This window comes from Lagenorhynchus albirostris, chromosome 10, assembly GCF_949774975.1.
Source record: "Lagenorhynchus albirostris chromosome 10, mLagAlb1.1, whole genome shotgun sequence".
NCBI lineage: Eukaryota > Metazoa > Chordata > Mammalia > Artiodactyla > Delphinidae > Lagenorhynchus > Lagenorhynchus albirostris.
The window spans coordinates 71,469,847-71,496,625 of record NC_083104.1 but is presented as its reverse complement, the minus strand read 5'-3'; the positions used below and the strand labels follow the sequence as shown (position 1 = coordinate 71,496,625).

Below are 26,779 nucleotides of genomic sequence, written 5' to 3'. Positions count from 1 at the left end.
GATGATGTCATGAAAATGAAAGTTCTCTCCTCAAACCATGAGGCAATCCCCTTACCCAAGGTGCCTTCCTTTTCATTAATTCTATACATCCTCTAAATATACAGTTAGAGTCCCAGGACAGGTATGAATGGATTAACCTATACCTCCATGCTCTAGTAAAATGATTTTATATCTCAAAGAAACTCCAGACTGACACATCCAAGTCCAAACTCCACCATGCACATACAGGAAAACTCAGCTGAGATCATCCCTGACTTGGTTTCATCCACAAATCCTTTAGGCACACTTAATCTTCAAGTACAGGCAAACAGCTTTTCAGTGCACCACTTTCATTGAGGGAATAGATATACTCCTCCTCCCGTCATCCCACCTCCACTCCTCCAAACTCCCAAAAGCCTATTCCATGAACACTGTTGAAAACACAATTCTTCCTACTTCTTCTTCTAGTAATGGAAGCTCTCAGAACTCTGTCAATTTAATCAAGGCCTTCCTACAAAGCATTCAAACCTGCACCAACCTGTTCTCCCCTGGGATGGACCCCACACATAGACACATATGACATCAGCAGAGAAGGGAGTTAAAATATGCGAAGGAAGAAAACAAGAAAGAATCCTGTGGTGTTGGACTGGAACTAGAGAGACCTACAGATACATAGATCCACTGACAGGGCCTGGGATTAGTGACATACCAATGGCAACAGGCACACTTAGTATCTTATTTCTGAACATTAATCTCTACTAAAAAAGAACTAGGCTCCTTAGAGAAATGGTTCATTTCAGGGCTGAGGTAGGGAAAAGCCCAAGATGTGTCCAAAATATCTTGTGTCAGAAAGAAAAAGGAAGTGCTCAAAGAATGATGGGGACATGAAAAACAACAAAGACATCTTGAAGGGTCTCCCACTGGTCAAATCTAGAACAATTTTGACCACAAGAATAATGGAGCTCCATGAACATATACTGATATAAATAAATTAAAAAACTGAACATTGATAAGAAACAGGATATTTAATAGTCTCAAAGTATCTCCCCACCAAATACTTACTGATTAAAGAGGGAAAAAGAGTAACTTACAGTGGAGAAGCCTTGCAGAAATCCGCTTAATCAAGTGATCAAACTTAAAGAGTTATTGAACCAAATCAAAATCATATGCTACTAGATAGGATACAATGAGAACACGTGATTTCTGCAATATTTCTGTGAAAGAGGCAACCTGACTCTAATCATGAAGAGTATCAGACAAACCCAAATTGATGTACATTTACAAAATAAATGGCCTGTAATCTTCAAAATGTCAAGATCATGAAAGTCAAAGAAAAACCGAGGCAACATTCCAGATTGACGATTAAAAGACATGACATACAAATGCCTTCTTTGGAACTGGATCTTTTTGCTACAAAGGATGGTACTACAACAATTGGATCTCAGTTTTCTCATCTGTAAATCATGAGGCTGAACTAGATCTACTGCTCCAAACACCAATAAAGGACTCAAAGAGGTTTCTGTATAGACAAAAAACTAGATCTAACAGCCTTTCAATATATAAAAAGATCTCTATCGGTATTCTAACCATGCTGATAAAGAAAGATTACCATAGACACCCGGAGGTCTTAACCAAAATTAAGCTTATTAAATTTAAGTTGTATGGGAAAAAGTCTTAAGAAAAAAAATGACTTTATCAATAGTATATCCAAACAATGGAATATTACCTAGCTATATCAGCTGATATGGACAGATGTCAATGTCAAGATTTTGTTAAATAGAGAAAGGAAAATTTAGCCCAGTATAGCTAACGTATTCCCTTTTCTATGTATGTGTGCGTATGTGTATGTCTAAGATAGCCCCATATGTGGGCATGTACATGCATAGAAAATTTCTGGAAGGACATATAAAAGTATGTTAACAATGATTAGTTCTGAGAAACAGGAGTAGATAGTCATAAAGGGAGACAGAGCACTTTCCTCTCCATCTTCTACCCTTGTATACTTAATTCTCAACAAGAAATCAAAAAAAAAAAAAAAAAAACTCAACCTAGTAGCAGTAAGTACATATAGCACCCACATCATGATTTCTAACTAACATTCCCAACTAAAAGGAAATTCCCTGCATAAATGGCTGATTCTACATATGGGTCAGAGTAAGTACAAAGTGAGGTGTGGACATCTTATGCCAGAAAGCAGAGGCACTCAAAAACTGATAAAGGCATGTGAAAAGGGCAAAGAAGCTAGTGTAACGGGGCTCTCAAAGGTCAAATGTAGGATAATTCGAACATCAAAAAGAATCACTGTAACCATCAAGAAAAGCAAGGAAGTGGGCTTCCCTGGTGGCGCAGTGGTTGAGAGTCCACCTGTCGATGCAGGGGACGCGGGTTCGTTTCCCGGTCCGGGAGGATCCCACATGCCGCGGAGCGGCTGGGCCTGTGAGCCATGGCCGCTGAGCCTGTGCGTCCAGAGCCTGTGCTCCGCAACGGGAGAGACCACAACAGTGAGAGGCCCGTGTTAAAAAAAAAAAGCAAGGAAGTGATTATTACAAGAGTCAAGGTAGGAGCTAATTATGGGGGAGGAATAAAGTACACAATGGGTTTCTGGAATGCTGGTGATGTTCTATATCTTGACCTGGAAAATAATTATATAATGTTTGTTTATAATAATTTATTAAGACACATTTATTTGTTGTGGAAACTAACACACATATATACATATATAATACTGATATTTCATAATTTGAAAACAAAAATGTAAGGTTTCAGGAATAAAAAAGTCAAGTAAAAACAAGGAAAGAAAGAAAATGACAATATCTTACCTGCAAGAGTATGTAGGTTCTCCCACTTTAAAAACACGACCACAAAGATGAGAAGGTTTGTTTGTTTGTTCAAGTTTTGAAAATCCCAACTCAGGATCTTCACCACAAAGGTACCATTCCATTGGTCCCAACAAAACTTGGTGTGCCAACATGTCTTCTTTCTGTGGAAAAGGGTTGGGACCCCTGCAGTAGATTTTGGGTACATAGTGAGCCAAATGCTGGTTCACTTCTCTAGTGAGGTCAGTTGCTTGCAGCCATTTCTTTAAAAAAGAAAAAAGAAAAAATAGTTTTAAACAAGGTCAATAAACTGCTAATTTGAATAAACATACTCTATTTTCTTTTAGGTGCAAAAATAATGAGTCTTATAAATTATTTTATTGACATTCATCACTGCATGTCTTCTTTCCAAAAAAGGATAAAACTCAATTTAGAATTTTACTAAAATGCCCAGTATTTTAAAATTCAACTTAAAGTGAAAGTAAAGTGGAACGAGCCCATCTCCTCAAAATGACTCTTGAAGCAACCTTCTGTAGGCAATACAGGAAAATGACCACAACATATCATCTTGTAAGACACTAGCCATTGAGCCCATCTGACTTCCTTTCTAATTTCTAATGCTTTGCTCAAATGATATTCTGATTGTGATCTGGATTCTCCTGTCGGTTTGCTGACAGGAAGAGCATACAGTGAACATGAACAGCCAATACACTAATTCTATTTCTCAATGATTATAAAGGACACGCCAGTCTCTTATGAATGTCAGTCCATAAGAGAGTTTGTTCTATCGATTATATCTTTATTCCCTGATCAACCTCTCTATAAGCCCTTTCTGCTTTGCTCTCCCTGTTAAAAACATTTTAAAAAGTCACTTTCCCCTGTCCCCAAACTTTCATGTCCTACTACCTGTGATAATTATACTTAGATATCTAACAGATACTGTGATATTATGATAAGAAAAACATATTTGGTCTTCTCATTCCTAGCACAGAGCTCTTAAAAATCTTCCAATTTCCTAAGTGATATGTGAGATAAAAGTGAAAGGAATGTCTTTTGCTATTCATAACAAGCCCCCTTCAATCAGGCCTGAGTTGATATTACTAAGGTGAGTTTTGGAAAGCCCCTAAAGATGGGAAGCTAGTTGCCAGGGGAACTAGCCACATGATTAGTAGGGTGGAACTTACAGTCTCCACCCCAACCAACTTCAGGGAAGGGAGAGGTGCTGGAGGTGGAGTTAAGCACTAATGACCAATCATTTGATCATCATGCCTATGGAGGCACAAAGCCTCCATAAAAATCCAAAAATGTCGGGGTTCAGAGATCTCCTTGGTTGATGAACAAACAGAGGTGCTGGCACGCCCAGAGAGGGCATGGAAGCTCCACACCCCTTCCCACATACCTTGCTCTATTCCATCTGGCTGTTCCTGAGTTGTATCATTTTATAATAAGTAATCTAGTAAATAAACTGTTTCCCTGAGTTTTGTGAGCCATTCTAGAAGATTATCGAACCCAAAGAGGGGATCATGGGAACCCCCTAATTTGCAACATAAGTTGTGGGTAACCTGAGGACCCACTGCTTGTGATTGGCATCTGCAGTAGTGAAGCGGGGCAGCCTTGTGGGACTGAGCCCTTAATCTGTGGGATCTGATGCTAACTGCAGGTGTACAGTGTCAGAACTGACTGAGTTGTAGGACACCCAACTGGTGTCTGCTGAGAACGAGAGAATTGCCTGGTGTAGGAAACCACCACCACCACCACCACCCCACACACACACACACGTTTGGCGGCCGGAAGTATTGATGTGAGAATAAAAAGAAAAGGAAGAAACAGTTTTTCCTTTCAGACACCAACTCAATATGTCCAAAATTGAACTCATGATCTCCCACACCACAAAAAACACCCTGCTATTTTCTCCATTTCTCTATTTCAGACACCAGCATCTACCCAGGTATCCAAACCAGAAAAACTCAGAAATCTTTTTTCCTCACCCCAACATCCAATTAGTCATCATGTCTTGTCTATTAGGCCTCCTAAGTATCTGTTGAATCCATCCATTTCTTTCTCTCCATCTCCGGTGGCACTACTTCCACTACCCTAGTCCAAACTCCCCACTCCTGTCTTTTGCAAGGATTAATGCAACTGTGTCCTAACTAGTAATCCCCACTAGTCTGGTCCCTCTACAGTCCATTTTTCCAACCTCACTACCAGAGTGTTTCTTGCAAAATGCCAGTCTGATCATGTCATTCAGCTTCCCCTTCTATTTAGGGTCAAATCAAGTCCACTGACATGGTTTACAACAGCGGTCCCCAAACGTTTTGGCACCATGGACTGGTTTAATGGAAGACAATTTTTCCACAGACGGCGGGTGGGGGAGTGGTTCAGACGGTAATGCTAGCGATGGGGAGCGGCAGATGAAGCTTCGCTGGCTCGCCTGCTGCTCACCTCCTGCTGTGCAGCCCAGCTCCTGACAAGCTGTGGACCACTACCGGTCCTCAGCCCGGGGGTTGAGGACCCCTGGTTTACAAGGTCCTTTGCCTTGTATCATACTTTCCAGTTTCCTCCTCCTGATCAGTATTGCTCCTCTCTCTCTGCTTTACAGGGCTGTTATCTACTCATTCTTCAGATCTCAGTTTATGTTTCACTTTCTCTAAGACGTCTTCTTAGCCTCTTCCTCACCCCCATCTCCTGTTCCCCTATCCCCCATGTCTAAAACAGAACCAAGCCCCAGTGGGCAGTTAGTAAAATCCGTTAACTGAATGACTATAAATATGTATATACTACTGACTGTCACTTAACATTGACATTACAGAAAGATGTTTGGCTTTAATGGAACGTGGCTTCAATGGACACAGAAATAAAGCAGATCCAGGCCTGCAGGTTCTTAAAAACCAAACCAAATAAGTCCTATATAGGCATCCTTCAAACCACCTCCTTTCTTTTCCCTTTCTATTTCCTTAAGTCCTAAGGCTTTCCCCTATATTCTGTCATTTATTTATTCCTGCTTCCCATGCCAATTCCATCTGTGTTTATTTGTCCTCCAAATAAACATAATTTATTTAGTTACAAATTATGTCATTAAGACCTGCTCATTTTGGCTCTAAACCAAGTGAAAATTTGAAATCAGAAAATATGAAACAACTCACTTCTACAAAAATGCAGTTAACTGTTAACTCATAAGTCCAATGTTTACCTATAGATTACAACCTAAATTTCAAATTACATCCTTGTTAAAAAAGAGTTTATGAAGATTGGGACTGACACATATACACTACTGATAGTATGTATAAAACAGACAACTAATGAGAACATACTGTATAGCACAGGGAACTCTACTTAATGCACTGTGTTGACCTAAATGGGAAGGAAATCCAAAAAAGAGGGGATATATGTATATATATAGCTGATTCATTTTGCTGTACAGGAGAAACTAACACAACATTGTAAAGCAGCTATGCTCCAAAAAAAATTAATTAAAAAAAAAAAGTTTACGTTTATGTGATGTCTAACACTGTTAAGACAAGAGTATAAGGTCTTCTTTTTAACTATTACTTGCACAATCTTCAGCTCACTTCCTTCCTCTGAAAAAATAACATATATAGAGAGATTTTACATATTCATGAGGTGATATATACTACCTTTCTAGTCAATTTCACATTTTAGAGAACTTTTCCTAAAAATGTAAAAATCTCTTCATAAGTTAAGGGGCTGGATGGAAACTTGTAACAGTGAAAAACTTTTCACCCCGGAAGTGAAACAATCCTTTCTAAATGTTATTAATTTTGCTGTGTTTGCTTTATGCAAGTAGGAAAGAGACTAAATTACTCTTAAAACAGTACTTCTGGTGAGACAATCCCATAGGTTTAAAGATTGTTCAAGAGATGTCTAACACTGTAAGACAAGAGTATAAGGTCTTACAAGGAGAAGTGGCTCCAAATCAAAATTATACACACACACACACACATTAAGTTCAGTAATTATAAAACAAACGAGAAAAAAAAAAAAGATAGTCAATAGTAAAAGACAGAGTCAACCAAAAAGCAAACAAAAATCTAATTCTTTGAGCTAAAAAACATGTTTTTGGCCACATCAAAGGGGTTTTCACCCATTGTCAGCAAACCCTAATTCAAAATATGAATGCAGTCAAATTATCCTAAGCAATTTATTGTTTATGGATGAAAAATTAAGCATTCAGATTCAAGAATTCACCTCCACAATCCTAGAAAACTATGCTTCAATTTTAATTTACAACACATTTAAAGGTTTTATTTTAACAGCAATTTTTTGTTTTATATTTTATGTTCCCATTTCTCTTAAAATATCACTTTTGCAGAATTTTAATCCAGGGAGGATAAAGGGTGATGCTTTCTAAAAGAAATTATGTTGTCTTGTGGCTCTAACAACACTGATGGGTCAAATCTGTTCACAGATTTCTTAAACAAAAAATTCAGAAACTAATATCAGCTTCTGGTTAAGGAAAAAAAATCAGTTGCCTTATACAAAATATATCATTAGTAAAACAAGCATTTTACTCTAAATATCTTTTATTATATATTATTATAAATTATTAACAAGACACAAAAGTCTGTTTCAAGAAAGGCAGGCATATGCTCCATTTAAAACCACCTCACAGGACTTCCCTGGTGGCACAGTGGTTAAGAATCCGCCTGCCAATGCAGGGGACACGGGTTCAAGCCCTGGTCTGGGAAGATCCCACGTGCCACAGAGCACATAGAGTGCACCACAGCTAATGAGCCTGCGCTCTAGAGCCCGTGAACCACAACTACTGAGCCCGTGTGCCACAACTACTGAAGCCCACACGTCTAGGGCCCATGCTCTGCAAAAAAAAAAGCCACTGCAATGAGAAGCCCACACACCACAACGAAGAGTAGACCCCGCTCACCACCAACTAGAGAAAGCCCACTCGCAAAACAAAACAAACAAAATCAAACAAAAAACCACCTGATTTGGGATTTTAACTTTATTAAATAATAAACACTTAATATATAAAGCAAGACACCTTTACATGAAAAAATCTATACCAGAAATATAGAATTAGTGGTTAGCGACGCTATAGATTAAAAAAAAAAAGTTGTGAAGAGAAAATTTCTGGCTGCCAGAAAATTTCTGGCTGCCTTTAAGAATAATGGTTCACATATTTCTCAAAAGAAAGAAAACCTATAGCTTTTCATATCAGATCTCAGTAATATAAGCTAACTGTAACTGTTTCTTCAACATGAAGAATTATTGATATTTCTAATTTGGTTGCATGTTAATCTGTCCTTATTTCAGACACTTGTGGCTGTCACACTAATGTGCACACCAGAGTAATAAGCACTATCTTATTAGAAGTCCTCAATAACGGAAGTAGAGAAACTGTCAACTCATTCCACTAAAGTAAACATGTTATGACAATGTTTGCAGGAGCTCGCCTTTTTTTGAAAGCTAATTTCAGCCTTGGGATAGAGAGCAAGTACAATAAACACAAAAATCAAAGAATCCCTAGGGGTTAGCCTTTTATCACAGTATCTAATTATTCTATGCCAAATTAAAATTGTACTCTATTTAAGCACATTTGATTTTGTTTTCGAACAAGGATAACCAACATGTAAGTTAACTACAAAACAACAATCTAAAACAACAATTGCTAGGGCCAAAATGGAGCTTTCGGGACTATACTAAGAAAAAATTAGAACTAAGAAAAATTTAAAACAAATCATATTAAGAGTTCTAGAAATGAAGTAAAAACATTCACAAATCAAAATAATACAGAAACTCAGTAATAAAAAACAAGAGAATCTAATTTAAAAATAGGCAAAAAACAGAAGACAAAATGAAAAAATAGGCAAAAGATCTGAATTGACACTTCCAAAGAAGATATACAAATAGCCAATAAGCTTATGAAAAGATGTTCAACATCATGAGTCACGAGGGAAATACTGATACAAATCAAAACTACAAGGAGATGCCACTTTACACCTAACAGAATGGCTATAATCAAAAAGACAGACAATTAACTAGTGCTGGCAAGGATGTGAAAAAACCCACTGAAAACTTCACATCTGCTAGTGGGAAGGTAAAATGATGCAGCCATTTTAGTCTAGCAATTCCTGACCCAGCAATTCCACTCCTGGGTATATGCCCAAGAGAAATGAAAACATATGTCCCCATAAAAAATTGTACAGAAATGTTCACCATAGCACAATTCATAATATCCACAAAGTAGAAATAATCCAAACATCCATCAACGGATGAATGGATAAATAAAATATGGTATATCCACGTAATGGACTATCATTTGGCAGTAAAAAGGAATGAAGTATTGATGATACATGCTGCAACATGGACGAACCTTAAAAACTTATGCTAAGTGAAAGAAGCCAGTCACAAAAGACAACATATTACATGATTCTGTTTACATGAAATTTCCAGAATAGACAAATCTATGGAGACAAAGAAATAGGTCAGCAGTGGGCCTAGAGTTTGGGAGGCTAGGAGAAAATGGGGAGTGTATAGCTAATGGATATAGGATTTCTTTTTTGCAGTGATGAAAATGTACTAAAATTGATTGTGGTGAGGGCTGCACAACTCTGCATATACTAAAAACCACTGACTTGAATTGTAAGATACGTGAATTTTATGTAAAACTGTTGAAAATTTTAAGGCAAAAAGTAACCAATATAGGTATAATACTCTACATAAGACTTCTATAATGAATATGTATTTCTTTCAGATTTGGGGAAAAACAATATATGTACCTCTTAAATCATAATCATCCACTGGAACATATAATCAAATCTGTGGAGCATGAAATGTAGATAGAGTCAAGAAGTGTTGGGGAAGTCATACTTGTAGAATCAACTCTATCAAGGAAAAGAAAAAACTACAACAGAGGGCCACTTTAATATCCTAAACTTAAAATTATTGAAGTGAGTAGTACTTAAATACTTTTATTTGTGAGGCATTCTAGTAAGAATAGATGGGATCACAAAAAGTCCTTCCTCTTCATAATACAAATAAGAAAAGCAAGTGTGTAAATAAATTGTGCGAAAAATGCCACTAGTCATTATTAAGTAACTTTAGATGGATGTGATCCCAACAAATTATCAGCAACAGAGGTCTAAAGGCTGTTAATAACTGCTTTGCTTGTTTACCCTCTCTAAAATTTATTTTTACCGGAGAAAACTTTATTAATTCATTTTAATTTAAAAAAATATATTTATTTATTTTTTTGGCTGTATTGGGTCTTAGTTGCGGTAGACGGGATCTTTGTTGCAGCATGCAGGATATTTAGTTGCAGCATGAGAACTCTTAGTTGCAGCATGTGGGATCTACTTCCCTGACTAGGGATTGAAACTGGGCCACCTGCATTGGGAGCGCTGAGTCTTAATCACTGGACCACCAGGGAAGTCCCCCAATTAATTTTAATTTGTGATAAATGGCTGGGCTGGGGCCTAAGCTGAAAGAACAGTAAAGTGTTATGCTGTTTTAATCAAATACAAACAATAAACTCCTCACAAAGTAAGGGCAAATTATACTGCTGCAAGAATCTTGTATTTTAATATTAGATGAACGCTTCTTTAAGAAATTTTGTTGGCCTTCAGACTAAATTTTTTTTTAATCTTATTTTTCAGAAAGTCATTTAAAAGTAAACAGAGCAAAGGGACTTCCCTGGTGGTCCAGCGCTTTAAGACTCCGTGCTCCCAATGCAGGGGGCCTGGGTTTGATCCTTGGTCTGGGAACTAGATCAAGCATGCTGCAACTAAAGACCTGGCGTAGCCTAATAAATAAATAAATAATTTTAAAAAGAAGAGTAAACAGAGCAAAACTAAAATGTAGCTCAGACTGTGAACTTCACAAACTCGAATTACGTCCAAATTTATAAGTTTTGACTGCATTTTCCTTAATTTCCCCCACTACATCTGAGAATTTCACTACACAAGGACTAGGAGCATTGCTCTCTAGCACCAGTTTTATAACTAGTTTCCTCAGGAACCTCAACAAACTGGAGAAGCTCTAATCACTTGATAGCTTGCACTTTTATTTGTTTATTTTAATTTTTATTCTATATTGGAGTATAGTCCATTAACAATGTTGTGTTAGTTTCAGGTATAAAGCAGCTTGCACTTTTAGAATTGGAAAAACAGAGTACATAGCCTGTATCACTGGGTCAACAGACAAAATTTGGTGGGAGTAAAAAAAAATTTTTGAGGTAAATAACAGATTAGCTATCAATCTAGATATTGATAAGATCACATGGATAGCGAATAGCTGTCATTACCATTTTACTATTTACTTTGAACACTGCTTTCGTTTTCTTTTTCAACCTCTTGATAAATGAAAAGGCAGATGGGGAAAATCCTTGGGTTGCAATACTAAGCGGAAAGTAAATGAAAACAGAACTAGACTAAACAAGTTGGTTTAAAAACAAACAAACAAACAAAGATGCATCATTCAACAATGTATTTCTTTAAACTTTTCACCTCTACTCCTGACATTTATTTCCACTATGAGTTTCGTGTCTTCATCAATTCACCCAAAATAACTCCTCACTAACCAACAGCCCCACAACAATTTTGCTCCTAACATTCAGATTGTTGACTTGTGCTCAAAGGTCACTCCCTTCCTATGAGCTTTTTAAATTGGAGGCCCTAGAGGTGGGGCCTCTGCTGTTTTGGCCCATTCAGAATCATTATGGACAATTTGTTCTAGGGGGTGTTCCCTGTCCTTGAGGAAAGATACCATCGAGTTTTATTAATTATTTTACAACTCTGCTACTTATACAGCATATTCGTATTACAGTTTAAGTACAAGACTAGGTCTGAATGCTTTAAGTTTGGGGCGTAACTGCTCCCACTATGCTGTGACCAAACCTCACATTATTAGCTTCCATTTACTGAGAGGTGCTCTCTCAAAGTTATATAACGTTTGTTCTCCATCCAACTACCCCCAACTCCTAGACAAATTATTGTTTTAATCTCCCAGTCTCCACTACCACTTTCTCACACTCAGTTAACGTGTCAAGACACTACTTTCCGCACATTCATCAACGTTGTAGACTGACCAAACCGGTGCGAAAACGCACTGAAGAGGTAAAGAGGGTGAACAGTGTCGCTGGCATCCTTTGGTGCCTAGGGCGGTCCCAGAAACAAAATAAGGTAGCAGGTTTCAGAGGAGGAGGCAAATGAATCAGGAAGACAAAGTACCCAAAAAACCAGGAAGCGTCTTTCCCTCCCCTCTTCTAAGAGTTGACATAAAGGGCAAAGGCCCTGTGCTGGGGACTTACTGGGAGTGTGGGGGAAAGCAGAAATAATGGAAGAGCGAAAGGGTACGTGAGGGTGGCTGGTGCACCCAGCAGCGCTGCGGGCTACTCGTGGATAAAGAAGGAAGGAGAGGAGCAAGATCTGGGGCCTCCCCAGGCCGTTACCCACAAGGCGAGGCCGGCGGGGCCAGCGCGGTCGTCACCCCAAGTCAGGGCCCGGCCGCTCCGGGATTTCCAGTAATCTGTTCCTCCCCCGGGGCGCGGCCTGCGACGGCCGGACGTCCCCGCCTGGGTCCCGGCACTCACCCCCGCGGTCTCCTCAGCCGAACATTCCAGCAAACTCCGGTCTAGGCCCTGCACCTCGGGCTCCAGCTCCGACGCCATCTTCCCTCCTTCGCCTCCCCAGCGCTGGCGCCGCTACCGCCGCCCCGAGGGCCGCGGCCTCGCCACAGCCCCGGCGGCCGAGACCGCCACCGCTGCCCCGGGCGGTCGGTCCCGAGCCGCCCAGGCGGCCGCGGGTGGAAAAGACGGAGAGTAGCGTGAGGTGAGCCGGGCAGAAGGGACGGCGCGTCCTGCGCTCCCTCGCGGGCTCTGCGCCCAGAGTCAAGTCACTGCCTCGTCCCTGCCCCGTGGAAGGACACAGAGAACCCGGGCCTGGCACTCTTGCCCGCTTCTACCGCGTCCCGCTCCGGGAAAGGGGCAACAACACCCAAAAGGCGAAGCAGAGCACTCTGGGAACTGTAGTCGTCCTCCGCACGGCCAGGGAAAAGGTGGAGCCCTTACAAGGAGGCCCCAGGATGGCATTGTGGGAGTTGTAGTCCATCTCCTCCTAAGAGCCTTGGGCAAACGGCAGATAAGCGGGCGGGCGGGGCTTTCGTGCCCAGCAAGAATCATAGAATCATAGCGGCGAGAGACGCCCACCAGGGAAGAGGCGAGAAGCGCGAGATCATGTGTGGTACTGAGTTTTATTCCCTTAACACCCTTTGTTCATTTTTGTATCCCCAGAGCTTAGAACAGTGCCTGGCACGTGGCAGAACTCGAGTACTTTTCAAAGCCTGGCATATGTACGAACTCAAATACTTGTCGAATGAACGAATTACGTTCTATCCCTATTGTTCTAAGGCCCTGTCATCCATCAACCCCTCATTCTTTAGACTGGTAACTGAGGTGTACATTTCTCAGGTTTTTAAAGGTTTTAAAACACGTTAAAATGGTGTTAAAGGAAACGTTTCCAAGTGATTTAGATATGACCGTTTATTAAAATTTATAACAAATCTTGCTGCAGAGGAGAAGGAGTCTACCAAGCCAATTCAAAGGTTCACTCTTGATAGGGACATTTTATAGAAATAAATAATCATTGTTAGATTAGATACAAAAGAAAATTACGTTTGGGTAGAGGTAATTAGGCTCTTGACTGATAGTTGGGTGAGTGGATTTCTTAGAACAAGTCTCCAATTCCTTTAGAGTTATCAGAAAATTGCTTAACATTTTATTAGGCATGCTGATTTATTCCCACAAAGAAATTGTGAATTACATTAGGCAAAAAAAATTCTGAACCAATCCAGGTTTGGGACATGTTTTTGTTGTTATTGTTAACAAAATTATAATATTAACCAAGTTTTTTTTTTTAAGGAAATAAAAATTACCCATCATCCCACAGTCCAAATAAGCCTTGTCATCACTTAAAAAAAAAAAACTAATATATGTATAAGATTAGAACTTCAAGCTCAATGGAAATATTCAATATTTTTAAAGGAAAAAAATTAAAACTATGCCTCTTACCCCAAGTCCCTCTCCCCAAAGAAAAGCCTTTTTAATACTTTCTTATGATTCTATCCAGAAAAAAAAGTATGCATCTATCTGCATAGATATCTAGAATGAGAGATCTTGAAATGTTCTACTATATGTTACTTTCTTCTTTGCCCAACTTCCTTGCACTGATGCACTCCCTAGTCAGAGTCAACCTGGAGGAAAACTGGGGTTGTTACAACCCAGAAGCAAAGATAATGCCTCTTTAAGAGTCCTAATATAGAATTAAAGCCATTAAAATACATTGTAAAGAAATTTTTATTATTTTTTATTCTTTTTGGATTGATTTTAGTGTCCTTTTTTCGAAATTCTTGAGTTGGATGTTTGCTATTAACCATTCTCTTTTTTTTCAGTATGTACATCTAAGGCAGTGGTTTTCAAACTTGAGCATGTATCAGAATTACCTCGAGGTCTTGATAAAATACAGGTTTCTGGACCCCACTCTCAGAATTTCTGATTCAATAGATTTTGAGTGGAGACTGGAAATTGCATTTCTGTCAAGTTCCTGGTCATTCTGTGGGCCTGGGGACCAACTTCAAGAATCACAGATTTATTAACGCAGTACATTTCCATTATATAATGCTTTAATTACATTACACAAATTTGGGTATATAGTGTTTTCATTATCATTCTTTAGTATGTTCTTAAATTTTCATATGTGTATGGCATTGTGATCTTTTCTTTTCTTTTCTTTTTCATATACATGACTCATTTATTTTGCAACTGGAAGGTTATACCTCTTAATATCCCTCACTTTTTTCTTTCCTCCTCCCACCCGCTCCCCTATGGCAACCACCTGTTTTTTCTCTGTACCTATAGCATTGTTTCTGTTTTGTTATATTTGTTCATTTGTTTTGCTTTTTAGATGCACATATAAGTGAAATCATGCAATATTTATTTTATTCTGTCTGACATTTTTCATAGCATAAAACCCTCTAGGACCACCCATGTTGTCACAAATGGCAAGATTCCATTCTTTTTTGTGGCTGAGTAATATTCCATTGTATATGTGTACCACATCTTCTTGATCCGTTATCGATAGGTGCTTAGGTTGCTTCCATATCTTGGCTATTGTAAATAATGCTGCAATGAACATAGGAGGGCATATATATTTTCTAATTAGTGTTTTCATTTTCTTCAGATAAATACAGAGGAGTGGAATTTCTGGATCATATGGTAGTTCTATTTTTAATTTTTTGAGGAATCTCCATACTGTTTTCTATAGTGACTGCACCAATTTACCTTCCCACCAACAGTGCATGAGAGTTTCCTTTTCTCCACCTCCTGTTATTTATTGTCTTTTTGATAATAGACATTCTGACAGGTGAGAGGTGTTATCTCATTGTGTTTTTGTTTTTAATTTTATTTTTGGCTGCACTGGGTCTTCTTTGCTGCACACGGGCTTCCTCTAGTTGCGGCAAGCAAGGGCTCCTCTTCGTCATGGTGAGCAGGCTTCTCATGGTGGTGGCTTCTCTTGTTGCAGAGCATGGGCTCTAGGTGCACAGGCTTCAGTAGTTGTGGCGTGTGGGCTTCAGTAGTTGTGGCTCACGGGTTCTAGAGGCTCAGTAGTTGTGGTGCACGAGCTTAGTTGCTCCACGACATGTGGAATCTTCCCGGACCAGGGCTCAAACCCATGTCCCCGCACTGGCAGGTGGATTCTCAACCACTGCACCACCAGGGAAGCCCCACTCATTGTGATTTTGATTTGCATTTCCCTGATGGTTAGTGATGCTGAACATCTTTTCATGTCCCTGTTGGCCATCTATTTGTTTTCTTTGGAAAAATGTCTGTTGAGATTCTCTGCCCATTTTTTAATCAAGTTGTTTGTTTTTCAGATGTTGAGCTGCATAAATTCTTTGTATATTATATTTTAGATTTTAACCCCTTATCAGATATACTGTTTGCAAATGTCTTCTCCCATTCAGTAAGTGGCCTTTTCACTTCGTTGATAGTTTCCTCTGCTGAGCAAAAGATTTTTAGTTTGAGGTAGTCCGATTTGTTTATTTTTGCTTTTGTTTCTCTTGCCTGAGGAGACATATCCAAAAAAATATTACTAAGATCAATGTCAAAGAACTTACTGCCTATGCTTTCTTCTAGAAGTTTTATGGTTTCAGGTCTTACATTTAAGTCTTTAATCCATTCTAGTTTATTTTTGTGCATGATGTGAGAGGGTAGTCCAGTTTGGTTCTTTTGCATGTAGCTGTCCAGTTTTCCCAACACCATTTACTGAAGAGGTTGTCTTTTCCCTATTGTATATTCTTGCCTTCCTTGTCATAGATTAATTGCCCATATAATGTGGGTTCATTTCTGGGCTATCTTTTCTGTTCCATTGATCTGTGTGTCTGTTTTTGTGCCAGTACCACAGTGGTTTGATAGTTTAGTTTGAAATCAGGGAGCATGATAACTCCAGCTTTGTTCTTCTTTCTCAAGATTGTTTTGTCTATGTGGAGTCTTCTGTGTTTACATACAAATTTTAGAATTATGTATTCTAGTTCTGTGAACAATGTCATTGGTATTTTGATAGGGATTGTATTGAATCTGTTGATTGCCTTGGGTAGTATGGTCATTTTAACAAAATTAATTCTTTCAATCCATGAACACAGTGTATCTTTCCGTCTGTGTCATCTTCAATTTCTCTCGTCAGTGTCTTATAGTTTCCCAAGTACAGGTCTTTTACCTCCTTAGTTAGATTTATTCCTAGATATTTTATTCTTTTTGACAGGATTATAACTGGGATTGTTTTCTTAATTTCTCTTTCTGATAGTTCACTGCTAGTGTATAGATATGCAACAGATTTCTGTATATTAATTTTGTATCCTGCAACTTTACTGAATTCATTGATAAGTTCTGGTAGTTTTTTGTGGTATCTTTGGGATTTTCTACATATAGTATCATGTCATCTGCAAACAGTGACAGTTTTACTTCTTCCTTTCCAGTTTGGATTCCTTTTGTTTCTTTTTCTTGTCTGATTGCTGTGGCTAGGACTTCCAATACTATGTTGGATAAAAGTGGCGATAGTTGACATCCTTGTCTTGTTCCTGATCTTAGAGGAAATTCCTTCAGCTTTTCACCATTGAGTATGATGTTAGTTATGGGCTTATCATATATGGCCTTTGTTACGTTGAGGTATGTTCCCTATATACCCATTTTCTGGATAATTTTAATCATAAATGGATGTTGAATTTTGACAAAGGTTCCTCTGCATCTATTGACATGATCATATGGTTTTTACTCTTCAATTTGTTAATGTGATGTATCACACTGATTTGCAGGTATTGAACCACCCTTGCATCCCTGGGATAAATCCCACTTGATCATGGTCCTTTTAATGTATTGTTGAATTTGGTTTGCTAAAATTTTGTTGAGTATTTTTTAAAATTTATTTATTTTTGGCTGCATTGGGTCTTCATTGCTGCTCTAGTTGCAGCGAGTAGGGGCTACTCCTCGCTGCAGTGCGTGGGCTTCTCATTGCAGTGACTTCCCTTGTTGTGGAGCATGGGCTCTATGTGCGTGGGCTTCAGAGCGCAGGCTTAGTAGCTGTGGCGCATGGCCTTAGTTGCTCCGTGATATATGGGATCTTCCTGGACCAAGGATTGAACTCATGTCCCCTGCATTGGCAGGTGGGTTCCTAACCACTATGCCACCAGGGAAGCCCATGTAATTTTCTTTTTGTTGTGTTATCTTTGTCTGGTTTTGGTATCAGGGTGATGCTGGCTTCATAGAATGAGTTTGGAAGCCCTCCTTCCTCTGCAGTTTTGTGGAATGGTTTGAGAAAGATAGGTGCTAACTCTTCTCTGAATGTTTGGCATAATTCACTTGTAAAGCCGTCTAGTCCTGGACCTTTGTTTGTTGGGAGATTTTTTTTTTAAATTTTTATTTTATATTGGAGTATATTTGATTAACAATGTTGTTTTAGTTTCAGGTGTACAACAGAGTGATTCATTTACACATATATGTGTATCTAGTCTTTTTCAAATTCTTTTTGTTGGGAGTTTTTTTTTTATTACATTCAATTTCATTACTGTTCATATTTTCTATTTCTTCCTGGTTCAGTCTTGGGAGATTGTACATTTCTAGGAATTTGTCCATTTCTTCTAGGTTGTCCATCTTATTGGCATATAGTTTTTCATGGTAGTCTCTCATGATACTTTATATTTCTGTGGTGTTCATTTTTTTTAATATATTTTACATCCTTATTGGAGTATAATTGCTTTACAATGGTGTGTTAGTTTCTGCTTTATAACAAAGTGAATCAGTTATACATATACATATGTTCCCATATCTCTTTGTGGTGGTCATTTAATTTCTCCTTTTTCATTTCAGATTTTATTGATTTGGTCCCTCTTGCTTTTTCTTTTGATGAGTCTGGCTAAAGATTTATCAATTTTGGTTACCTTTTCAAAGAACCAGCATTTAGTTTCATTGATCTTTTCTATTGGGCTTTTTTAGTCTCTATTTCATTTATTTCTGCTCTGATCTTTATGATTTCCTTCCTTCTGCTAACTTTGGGTTTTGTTTGTTCTTCTTTCTATTGTTCCTTTAGGTGTAAGGTTAGGTTGCTTATTTGAGATTTGTCTTGTTTCCTGAGGTAAGCTTGTATCGCTATACACTTCCTTCTTAAAACTGCTTGTGCTGTGTCACATAGGTTTTTGATTGTTATGTTTTCATTTTTATTTGTCTCTAAGTATTTTTAAATTTCCTCTTTGATTTCTTCAGTGATCCATTAGTTGTTTAGTAACATAATTTTTAGCCTCCATGTGTTTGTGTTTTTTGCAGTTTTTTTCTGGCAGTTGATTTCTAGTCTCATAACGTTGTGGTGAGAAAAGATGCTTGATATGATTTCAGTTTTCTTAAATCTACAGAGGCTTGTTTTGTGGACTACCACGTGATCTATCCTGGAGAATATTCCATGTGCTCTTGAAAAGAATGTGTATTCTGCTGCTTTCAGATGGAGTGCTCTATATATATATCAGTGAAGTCTGTTTGGTTTAATGTGTCATTTAAGGTCAGTGTTTCCTTATGGATTTTCTTTCTGGATGATCTGTCCATTGATGTAAGTGCGGTGTTAAAGTCCCCTAGTATTATTGTGTTATTATCAATTTCCTTTATGTCTATTAATATTTGCTTTATGTGCTCCTATGTTGGGTGCATATATATTTATAATTGTTATATCTTTTTCTTGGATTGATCCCTTGATCATTATGTATGTATAATAATGTCCTTTTTTTTTTTTTTTTTGCGGTATGCGGGCCTCTCACTGTTGTGGCCTTTCCCATTGTGGAGCACAGGCTCCGGATGCACAGGCTCAGTGGCCATGGGTCACAGGCCCAGCCGCTCTGCGGCATGTGGGATCCTCCTGACTGGGGCACGAACCCGTGTCCCCTGCATCGGTAGGCGGACTCTCAACCACTGCACCACCAGGGAATAATGTCCTTCTTGGTCTCTTGTAACAATCTTTGTTTTAAAGTCTATTTTGTCTGATATAAGCATTGCTACCCCAGCTTTCTTTTGATTTCCATTTGCATGGAATAACTTTTTCTATTTTCACACTTTCAATCTGTGCATCTTTAGATCTGAAGTAGTGTCTTGTCAGCAGCGTATAGATGGGTCTTGTTTTCGTATCCATTCAGCCACTTTGTGTCTTTTGGTTGGAACATAGTCCATTTACATTTAATTACTTATAGGTATGTACTTGTTTTGGGGTTGTTTTGTAGTTCTTTTTTGTTGTTGTTCCTTTCCTCTTCTTTTGCTCTCTTCTCTTGTGATTTGATGACTATCTTTAGTGTTATGTTTGGTTGGCAGTTACCATGAGTTTTATATACAGAAATCTATATATATGTGATTATTTTAAGTTGTTGATCTCTAAAGTTCAAATGCATTTTAAGAACCCTGCATTTTTACTGTCCCCCACCCACGTTTACTGTTTGTGACATCATATTCTACATCTTTTTGTTTTGTGTATCCCTTAACTATTTAGTATGGATATGGCTGATTTTACTACTTTTGTCTTTTAACGTTCCTACTAGCTTTATACATAGTTGATTTAATATCTTTACTGTATATTTGCCTTTACTAATGAGATTTTTCCTTTTTTAATGTTCATATTTCTGGTTGTAGCCTTTTCTTTTTCACTTTAAGAAGTCCGTTTAACATTTCTCAGAAAAACAGTTTGGTGGTGGTGAACTCGTAGCTTTTGCTTGTCTGTAAAACTTTTGATCTCTCCATCAAATCTGAATGAAAGTCTTATTGGGTAGAATGTTATTGGTTTTAGGTTTTCCTCTTTAATCATTTAAAGTATATCATGTCACTCCCTTTTGCCCTGCAGAGTTTCTGCTGAAACATCAGCTGATAATAGCCTTTGAGACTGTCTGTGAATCCTGAACCTGGATATCTGTTTCCATTCCCAGGTTAGGGAAGTTTTCAGCTATTATGTCTTCAGATATGTTCTCTGCCCCTTTCTCTCTTTCTTTTCATTCTGGGACCACTATAATGCAAATGTTAGTATGCTTGATGTTGTCCCAGAGGTCTCTTAAACTGTCCTCATTTCTTTTTATTCTTTTTATTGTTGTTGTTCATCTTCAGTGATTTCCACTACTCTGCCATCCAGCTCACTAATCTGTTCCTCTGTATCATCTAATCTACTGTTGATTCCTTCTAGTGTATTTTTCATTTCAGTTACGATATTCTTCATCTCTGGTTCTTCTTTATATTTTCTAATTCTTTGTGAAAAACTTCCAACTTCTCATTCTCTTCATCCAGTTTTCTCCTGAGTTCTTTGAACATCTTTATGATTACATTGAATTCTTTATTGAGTAGATTGCCTATTTCCACTTTACTTAGTTCTTCTTCTGGGGTTTTATCTTGTACTTTGTTTGAGACATATTCCTCTGTTGTCTCATTTTTGCCTAATTTGCTGTTTTGATTTCAGTATATTTGGTAAGTGCTTGTGTTTCCTGCCCTTGGACAGGTGGCCTTTTTTAGGAGGCATTCTACGTATCCCAGCAGTGCACTCCCCTTTGGTCACTAGAGGTATATGCCTTAGGAGTACCCTCTATGTGGGCTGCATCGGTCCTCCTGTTGTGGCAGGCTGATGACTGTGGGTGGTCTGATAGGTGTGGCTGTCCCCCTGTCTGGTTGTTTGCGAGGCCCTGCATTGTGTGGAGGCTGCCAGCTGCTGGTGGGTGGGGCTGGGTCATGAGGCAGCTGACTGTGGAGCCCCATGGGTCCCAGGGCTAGTGCTGGCACACTGATGGGTGGAGCTGGGTTCCAGGCTGGTTGGTTGCAGGGAAGAGGGTTCTGGGTCTAGTATCAGCCTGCTAGTTGGTGGGGCTGTGTTCCCCATCCCCCAGCTAGTTTCTCACCCTGAGGTGTCCCAGTACTGGTCCCAGCAGGCTGGTGGGAGGGGCCAGGTCCCAGCTCTAATAAGCTAGAGGGAGGATTTCAAAATGGCCCTTGCCAGCAACAGTGTCCTCGTAGAATGAGCTCCCCAAAATGGCTACCACCAGTGTCTGTGTCTCCAGGGTGAGCTCCAGTTGCCTCCTGCCTCTCCAGGAGACGCTCCAAGATCAGCAGGTGGGTCTGACCCAGGCTTCTTTCAAATTATTGCTTTTTCCCGGGGTCCCAGAGCATGTGAGATTTTGTGCACACCCTTTAGGATTGGAGTCTCTATTTCCCACAGACCTCTGGTTCTCCCAAAAGTAAGTGCTGCTAGCCTTCAAAGCCAAACATTCTAGGAGCTCGTCTTGCTGATGCAGGACCCCTGAGCTGGGGAGCGATGTGGGGCTTCAACCTCTTGCTCCTTGAGGAGAACCTCTGCAAGGGTAGTTATCTTCCTGTTTGTAGGTCACCCACCCAGGGGTATGGGTGTTGACTATATCACGTCTCCACCCCTCCTACCTGTCTTGTTCCTTCTTTATATCTTTAGTTGAAGAAGATCTCTTTTGTTAGTCTTCCAAACTTTTGCATCAATATTTGCTTAATTTTATCATAGTTCTGGAGTTTGTAATTTTGGTGTGCCCGTGGGAGGAGGTGAGCTTAGGGGTTTTCCTTCTTTGCAATCGTGGCCGCCTCTGGCATTGTTATCTTTTGTTATTGATTTCTCATTGTATTGTACTGTGGGCAGAGAACACGGTCTATATGATATAGATCTTTGGTATTTGATGACATTAACTTTGTGGACTAAGGTATATGGTCAAGTAACTCTCCAAAGCCATTATTTCTTAAAATAGTACCTTCCTTGCATTCTCTCTATTTCCTCTTTGTGGAATTCTTTTCTTTTTTTAAATTTATTTATTTTATTTTATTTTTTATTTTTTGCTCTGTTGGGCCTTCATTGCTGTGCGCAGGTTTCTCTACTTGTGGTGAGCGAGGGCTACTCTTCGTTGCAGTGCATGGGCTTCTCATTGCAGTGGCTTCTCTTGTTGTGGAGCACAGGCTCTAGGCACACGGGCTTCAGTAGTTGTGGCATGTGGGCTCAGTAGTTGTGGCTCGCGGGCTCTAGAGCTCAGGCTCAGTAGTTGTGGTGCACGGGCTTAGTTGCTCTGTGACATGTGGTGTCTTCCCAGGCCAGGGCTTGAACCTGTGTCCCTTGCATTGGCAGGCAGATTCTTAACCACTGAGCCACCAGGGAAGCCCTCTTTGTGGAATTCTGTTTGACTTCCTTTTATATTTTCCATGACTTTCAATCTCTTTTTCATTTTCCCATACTTTTAACTGTTTTGCATTCTAGTTTTATCTTCTAGCATACAAATTCTCTCTTCAACTGTGTCTAATCTGATATTAACTATCTACTGAATTTTTATTTTCAGTGACTTCATTTCTCATTTCTAGAAATTATATTTAATTCATTTTCAAAGATTCCTGTTCTTTCATAATATCTTATTATTTATTTATGGCTCTGAATCTTTCTTTTATATCTTTAATACTTAAGAAAATGCTTATTCAGTAGTGTTCAGTAGATTGTTGTATTTATAAAGACCTTGCGAATTGAATCTTACTTTCTGTGTCTGTGTGGATCCTCATTTAATTGATTGTTCCTTTGTGCTTTGTGATTATCAAATTTGAGATCCTTTTCACTTAACATTAGCTGTGGGAATCTTAAGAGGCCTGTGTTAAGAGCATGTATCTTCAAAAAAGTTTTCCCTTTGCTTCTACAAGGCCAGGTATTCTAGGAATATCCTATACTCAGGACCAGGCACACTAGGAGTATCATATACCCAGGACCAATTTTTACGTCAGTTTCTTGGCTTGGTGATTCCCTAATAGTATTAATTCAATCGTGTGGTATTGTTCCTGTTTATAAATTCCTAAGGGAGAGTTATTTTTCCTACTCAGAGTCCAGTTTAAAAGCTTCTTTGTCATTTTCCTCTGCCAGTCAATGAGTTTTTTCCTAGTCTATCCTTTCACTGATATTCCATTCCTTTGAAAACTCTGGCTTTATATGGGGATCTCAGTTTCAATTCATGTTTCTTGGGTTCAAAGTCTTATCTTCTGTTCCCATGTGGGCATTAAACCCTAATCTCGAGCTTTCAGTTAGACATGGCACACTGAATACCTCATGACAGTAAAAGGTGAAAAAAAAGAAAGGTAGACTAGGTATGGAGATGACAGCACCAAACTTTTGGAAGATAGAAAGCCCATGGATGAGAAGTAACTGACTTAGCAATCAGTGAATGCTGAAACCTAAGACAGCAGTAGAGCAACACAGATTCAAGCTAATTCATATCCAGAACTCTGAAAAACTTAGAAAAATGAAGCACCATGTTACTCCGAAAGTGGGTGAGGATGATGCTAAGAAGAAGAATATTGTTTGAAAGTCTGTATACAACAAGTTAGGGACTTCCCTGGTGGCTTAGTGTTTAAGGATCTGCCTGACAATGCAGGGGACACGGTTTTGATCCATGGTCTGGGACGATCCCACATGCTGCAGAGCAACTAAGCCGGTGCGCTACAACTACTGAGCCTGCACTCTGGAGCCTGCAAGCCACAGCTACTGGGCCCGCGTGCTGCAGCTACTGAAGCCCGGGTGCCTAGAGCCCATGCTCCACAACAAGAGAAGCCACTGCAATGAGAAGCCCTCACGCCGCAACGAGGAGTAGCCCCCACTCACCTTAACTAGAGAAAGCCCACGCACAGCAACAAAGACCCAATGCAGCCAAAAATCAATCAATAAATAGAACTTTAAAAAATTTTTATTTATTTTTAATTTATTTTATTAGATAGGTTGGTCAGGGAGGCATATCTGAGGAAGGGAAAATTGTGCTGAGCCCTGAGTGAAAAGAAAGAGGTAGTCATGTGAAAATCTGGGACAAGAGCATTGAAAACAAAGAAAAGAGCAAGTGCAAAGGCCCTGAAGCTGAAACAGACTTGGAATAAATCAAGAACAATAAGAAAGCTATGGCTTTACGGCAAAAAGTTTTCGGATAAACTGATAAATGCTATGCTCACTAGTAATAGTAACTGTTATATTATTTCTATTCTTTTTTTTTAAAATAAATTTATTTATTTATTTATTTTTGGCTGCGTTGGGTCTTAGTTGCTGCGCACGGGCTTTTCTGTAGTTGCAGTGAGCAGGGGCTACTCTTTGTTGCGGTGTGCAGGCTTCTCATTACGGTGGCTTATCTTGTTGCAGAGCACAGGCTCTAGGTACGCAGGCCTCAGTAGTTGTGGCTCGTGGGCTCTAGAGCGCAGGCTCAGCAGTTGTGGTGCACAGGATTAGTTGCTCCGTGGCATGTGGGATTTTCCCAGACCAGGGCTCGAACCTGTGTCCCCTGCACTGGCAGGCGGATTCTCAACCACTGCGCCACCAGGGAAGCTCTATTCCTATTCTTTACTAAAACCGTTTCAGGGACTTCCCTGGTGGCGCAGTGGTTAAGGATCCGCCTGCCAATTCAGGGGACATGGGTTCGATCCCTGGTCTGGGAAGGTCCCCAATGCCACTGAGCAACTAAGCCCGTGTACCACAACTACTGAGCCTGCGCTCTAGAGCCCGCGAGCCACAAACAAGCCCATGCACCACAACTACTGAAGCCCACATGCCCTAGAGCCCGTGTGCCGCAACTACTGGGCCCATGCACCGCAACTACTGAGCCCCTGTGCTGCAACTACTGAAACCCAGGCTCCTAGAGCCTGTGCTCGGCAACAAGAGAAACCACCGAAATGAGAAGCCCATGCACTGCAATGAAGAATAGCCCCTGCTCACTGCAACGAAGACCCAATGCAGCCAAAAATAACATAAAATTAAAAAAACAACCTTTCAGATACCTGTTATTATTTTCAGTTAAGATGTGATGAAACTGAGGCTCATGAAGATAAGATAACTTGCCCAAAGTCACTGTGGTATTGATTCAGTTTTACGGCCCTAATTAATGGCCTTTCTGTACTTACTCCCTTGGCTGTGTGACTCTGTCAGTCTTTGAGTGGCATATTTTCCCAACCTTTGAACCTGGGCTGGCTTTGTGACTTGCGTTAGAGAACAGAATGTGGTGAAAGTGACAGTATACCAATTCCAAGCCTAGGTCCCTAGATGTGGTCTTGCACACTTCCACCCTCTCTCTTGGACCTCTGCTTTCTCTGTGAGAACATATTTGGACTGACCTGCTGGAGAATAAGAGCACAGGATGGAAAGCAGCAGTACACAGGTTAACAGCCAGCCAACTCCTGGAAGCAGAGCCACCTAGCTGACCTGTGGGTACCTGCAGGCACCTGAGGGACTCCCGGGAGACCAGTAGAACTGGCCTAAATTAACTGACCTGCAGAATTGTGAACTAAATGATTGTGGTTTTAAGCCACTGAATTTTGAGGTGGTTTTATACGCAGAAATATCTAATCATTTTAGGATACATAGTTTGATTAGTAGCAGAGCTGGCATTTGAACTCACGTCTCTCCTGAGTTCCAAGGTCTCCAAGGCTCAATGCCATTTTGCTCCCCCATGGACCTACTTCTAGGGAAATTAATTTATTATTATTTTTAATATTTAACCAAGCTCAAGTATAGTATGTCAAAATCCAGTCTCCCTTTTCCTTGACAGATCCTAAAATAATTAATTGACCCTTCTTAAAGGCCATGGGTAAAAGGTTGAGAACTTTTGTTCTTGAATTGTTTCAAAACACTGAGCTGAGATCTTCCCATCTCAGGAGAGTCACACCAAGGTAGGTCCATCTACGGTTAAGTCTGTGGATACCTGCTCTGCTTTTCTTGGGGACAAGGTTATCCACCTCCCTCTTTCATACTGAGATAATTGACTGTGATGACAGTAAATTGCAACTTTTTTTTTCTCTTTGGGGGTTAAGAGTAGATTTCCTCTAATCTTTAATAGGAAAGTTATAAAGCAGCTGGTCTCTAAAAAGTCCTCAGGCAATGAAAAAAGTAAACAAATGAATACATTATATAGGCAAAGATTTTGAAGAATATTTCATATTTTCTGTATCTGTTGTCACTGATATAAATGATCTCCTCCAAGTGTGGTTTTCTGCTTCTTAAAGTCAGCTTGTCAAGGCCATCTTTCTTCTAGATGTGGGAATGATTGTCACATGCATGTTCTGAGGCAGAGTTGTCCAACTAGCACATTCTATCCCCTCCCCAATTATTTCTGTCCATTGGGTACTGAGCAGTGTGACAAAGACTCTCTCCCTGACCAATCTCTCGTCAGGTTCCTCTGAGTCCTCTTTTTGGCTCCGAATTGGGCTCTGTCCTTAGCCTGCTTCTTCCAGTTTTAGCAAGAATCCTGCTGAGTCAGTTTAGCAAGAAACTCCTACCCTTGGTCTGATCACGTTGATATTCGATCAAATTCCTCATCCCCTATCCTTGCTGTCTTATCGCCCTGGCCTGCCTTCAGCAAGAATCCTGTTGAGCTGGTCTAGCAAGAATCTCCCTAGCCCTGATGTCCTCTTAGTAATTTTCCACTCATTGACCCCA

At 39.7% G+C, this 26,779-nt stretch overlaps 2 protein-coding genes across 11 annotated transcripts in view; one reads left to right on the top strand and one right to left on the bottom strand.

Moving 5' to 3' along the window:
- The window catches only part of UBR2 (ubiquitin protein ligase E3 component n-recognin 2), a 115,760-nt gene extending 103,027 nt beyond the window's left edge, over window positions 1-12,733 (bottom strand). For all 9 annotated transcript variants that reach the window (XR_009542950.1, XR_009542951.1, XM_060162901.1 and 6 more), the window contains exons 1-2: window positions 12,361-12,733; window positions 2,799-3,058 (exon numbers count right to left, since the gene is read on the bottom strand). Coding sequence is in view for 7 of the 9 variants with exons in the window: in XM_060162901.1 (XP_060018884.1) it covers window positions 2,799-3,058; window positions 12,361-12,438 (338 nt within the window). In the remaining 2 variants the exon portion in view is untranslated. The remainder of the gene's footprint in view (window positions 1-2,798; window positions 3,059-12,360) is intronic.
- Window positions 1-26,779, top strand: part of TRERF1 (transcriptional regulating factor 1) — a 572,147-nt gene that overhangs the window by 264,458 nt on the left and 280,910 nt on the right. The gene's annotated exons all lie outside the window — the stretch shown is intronic.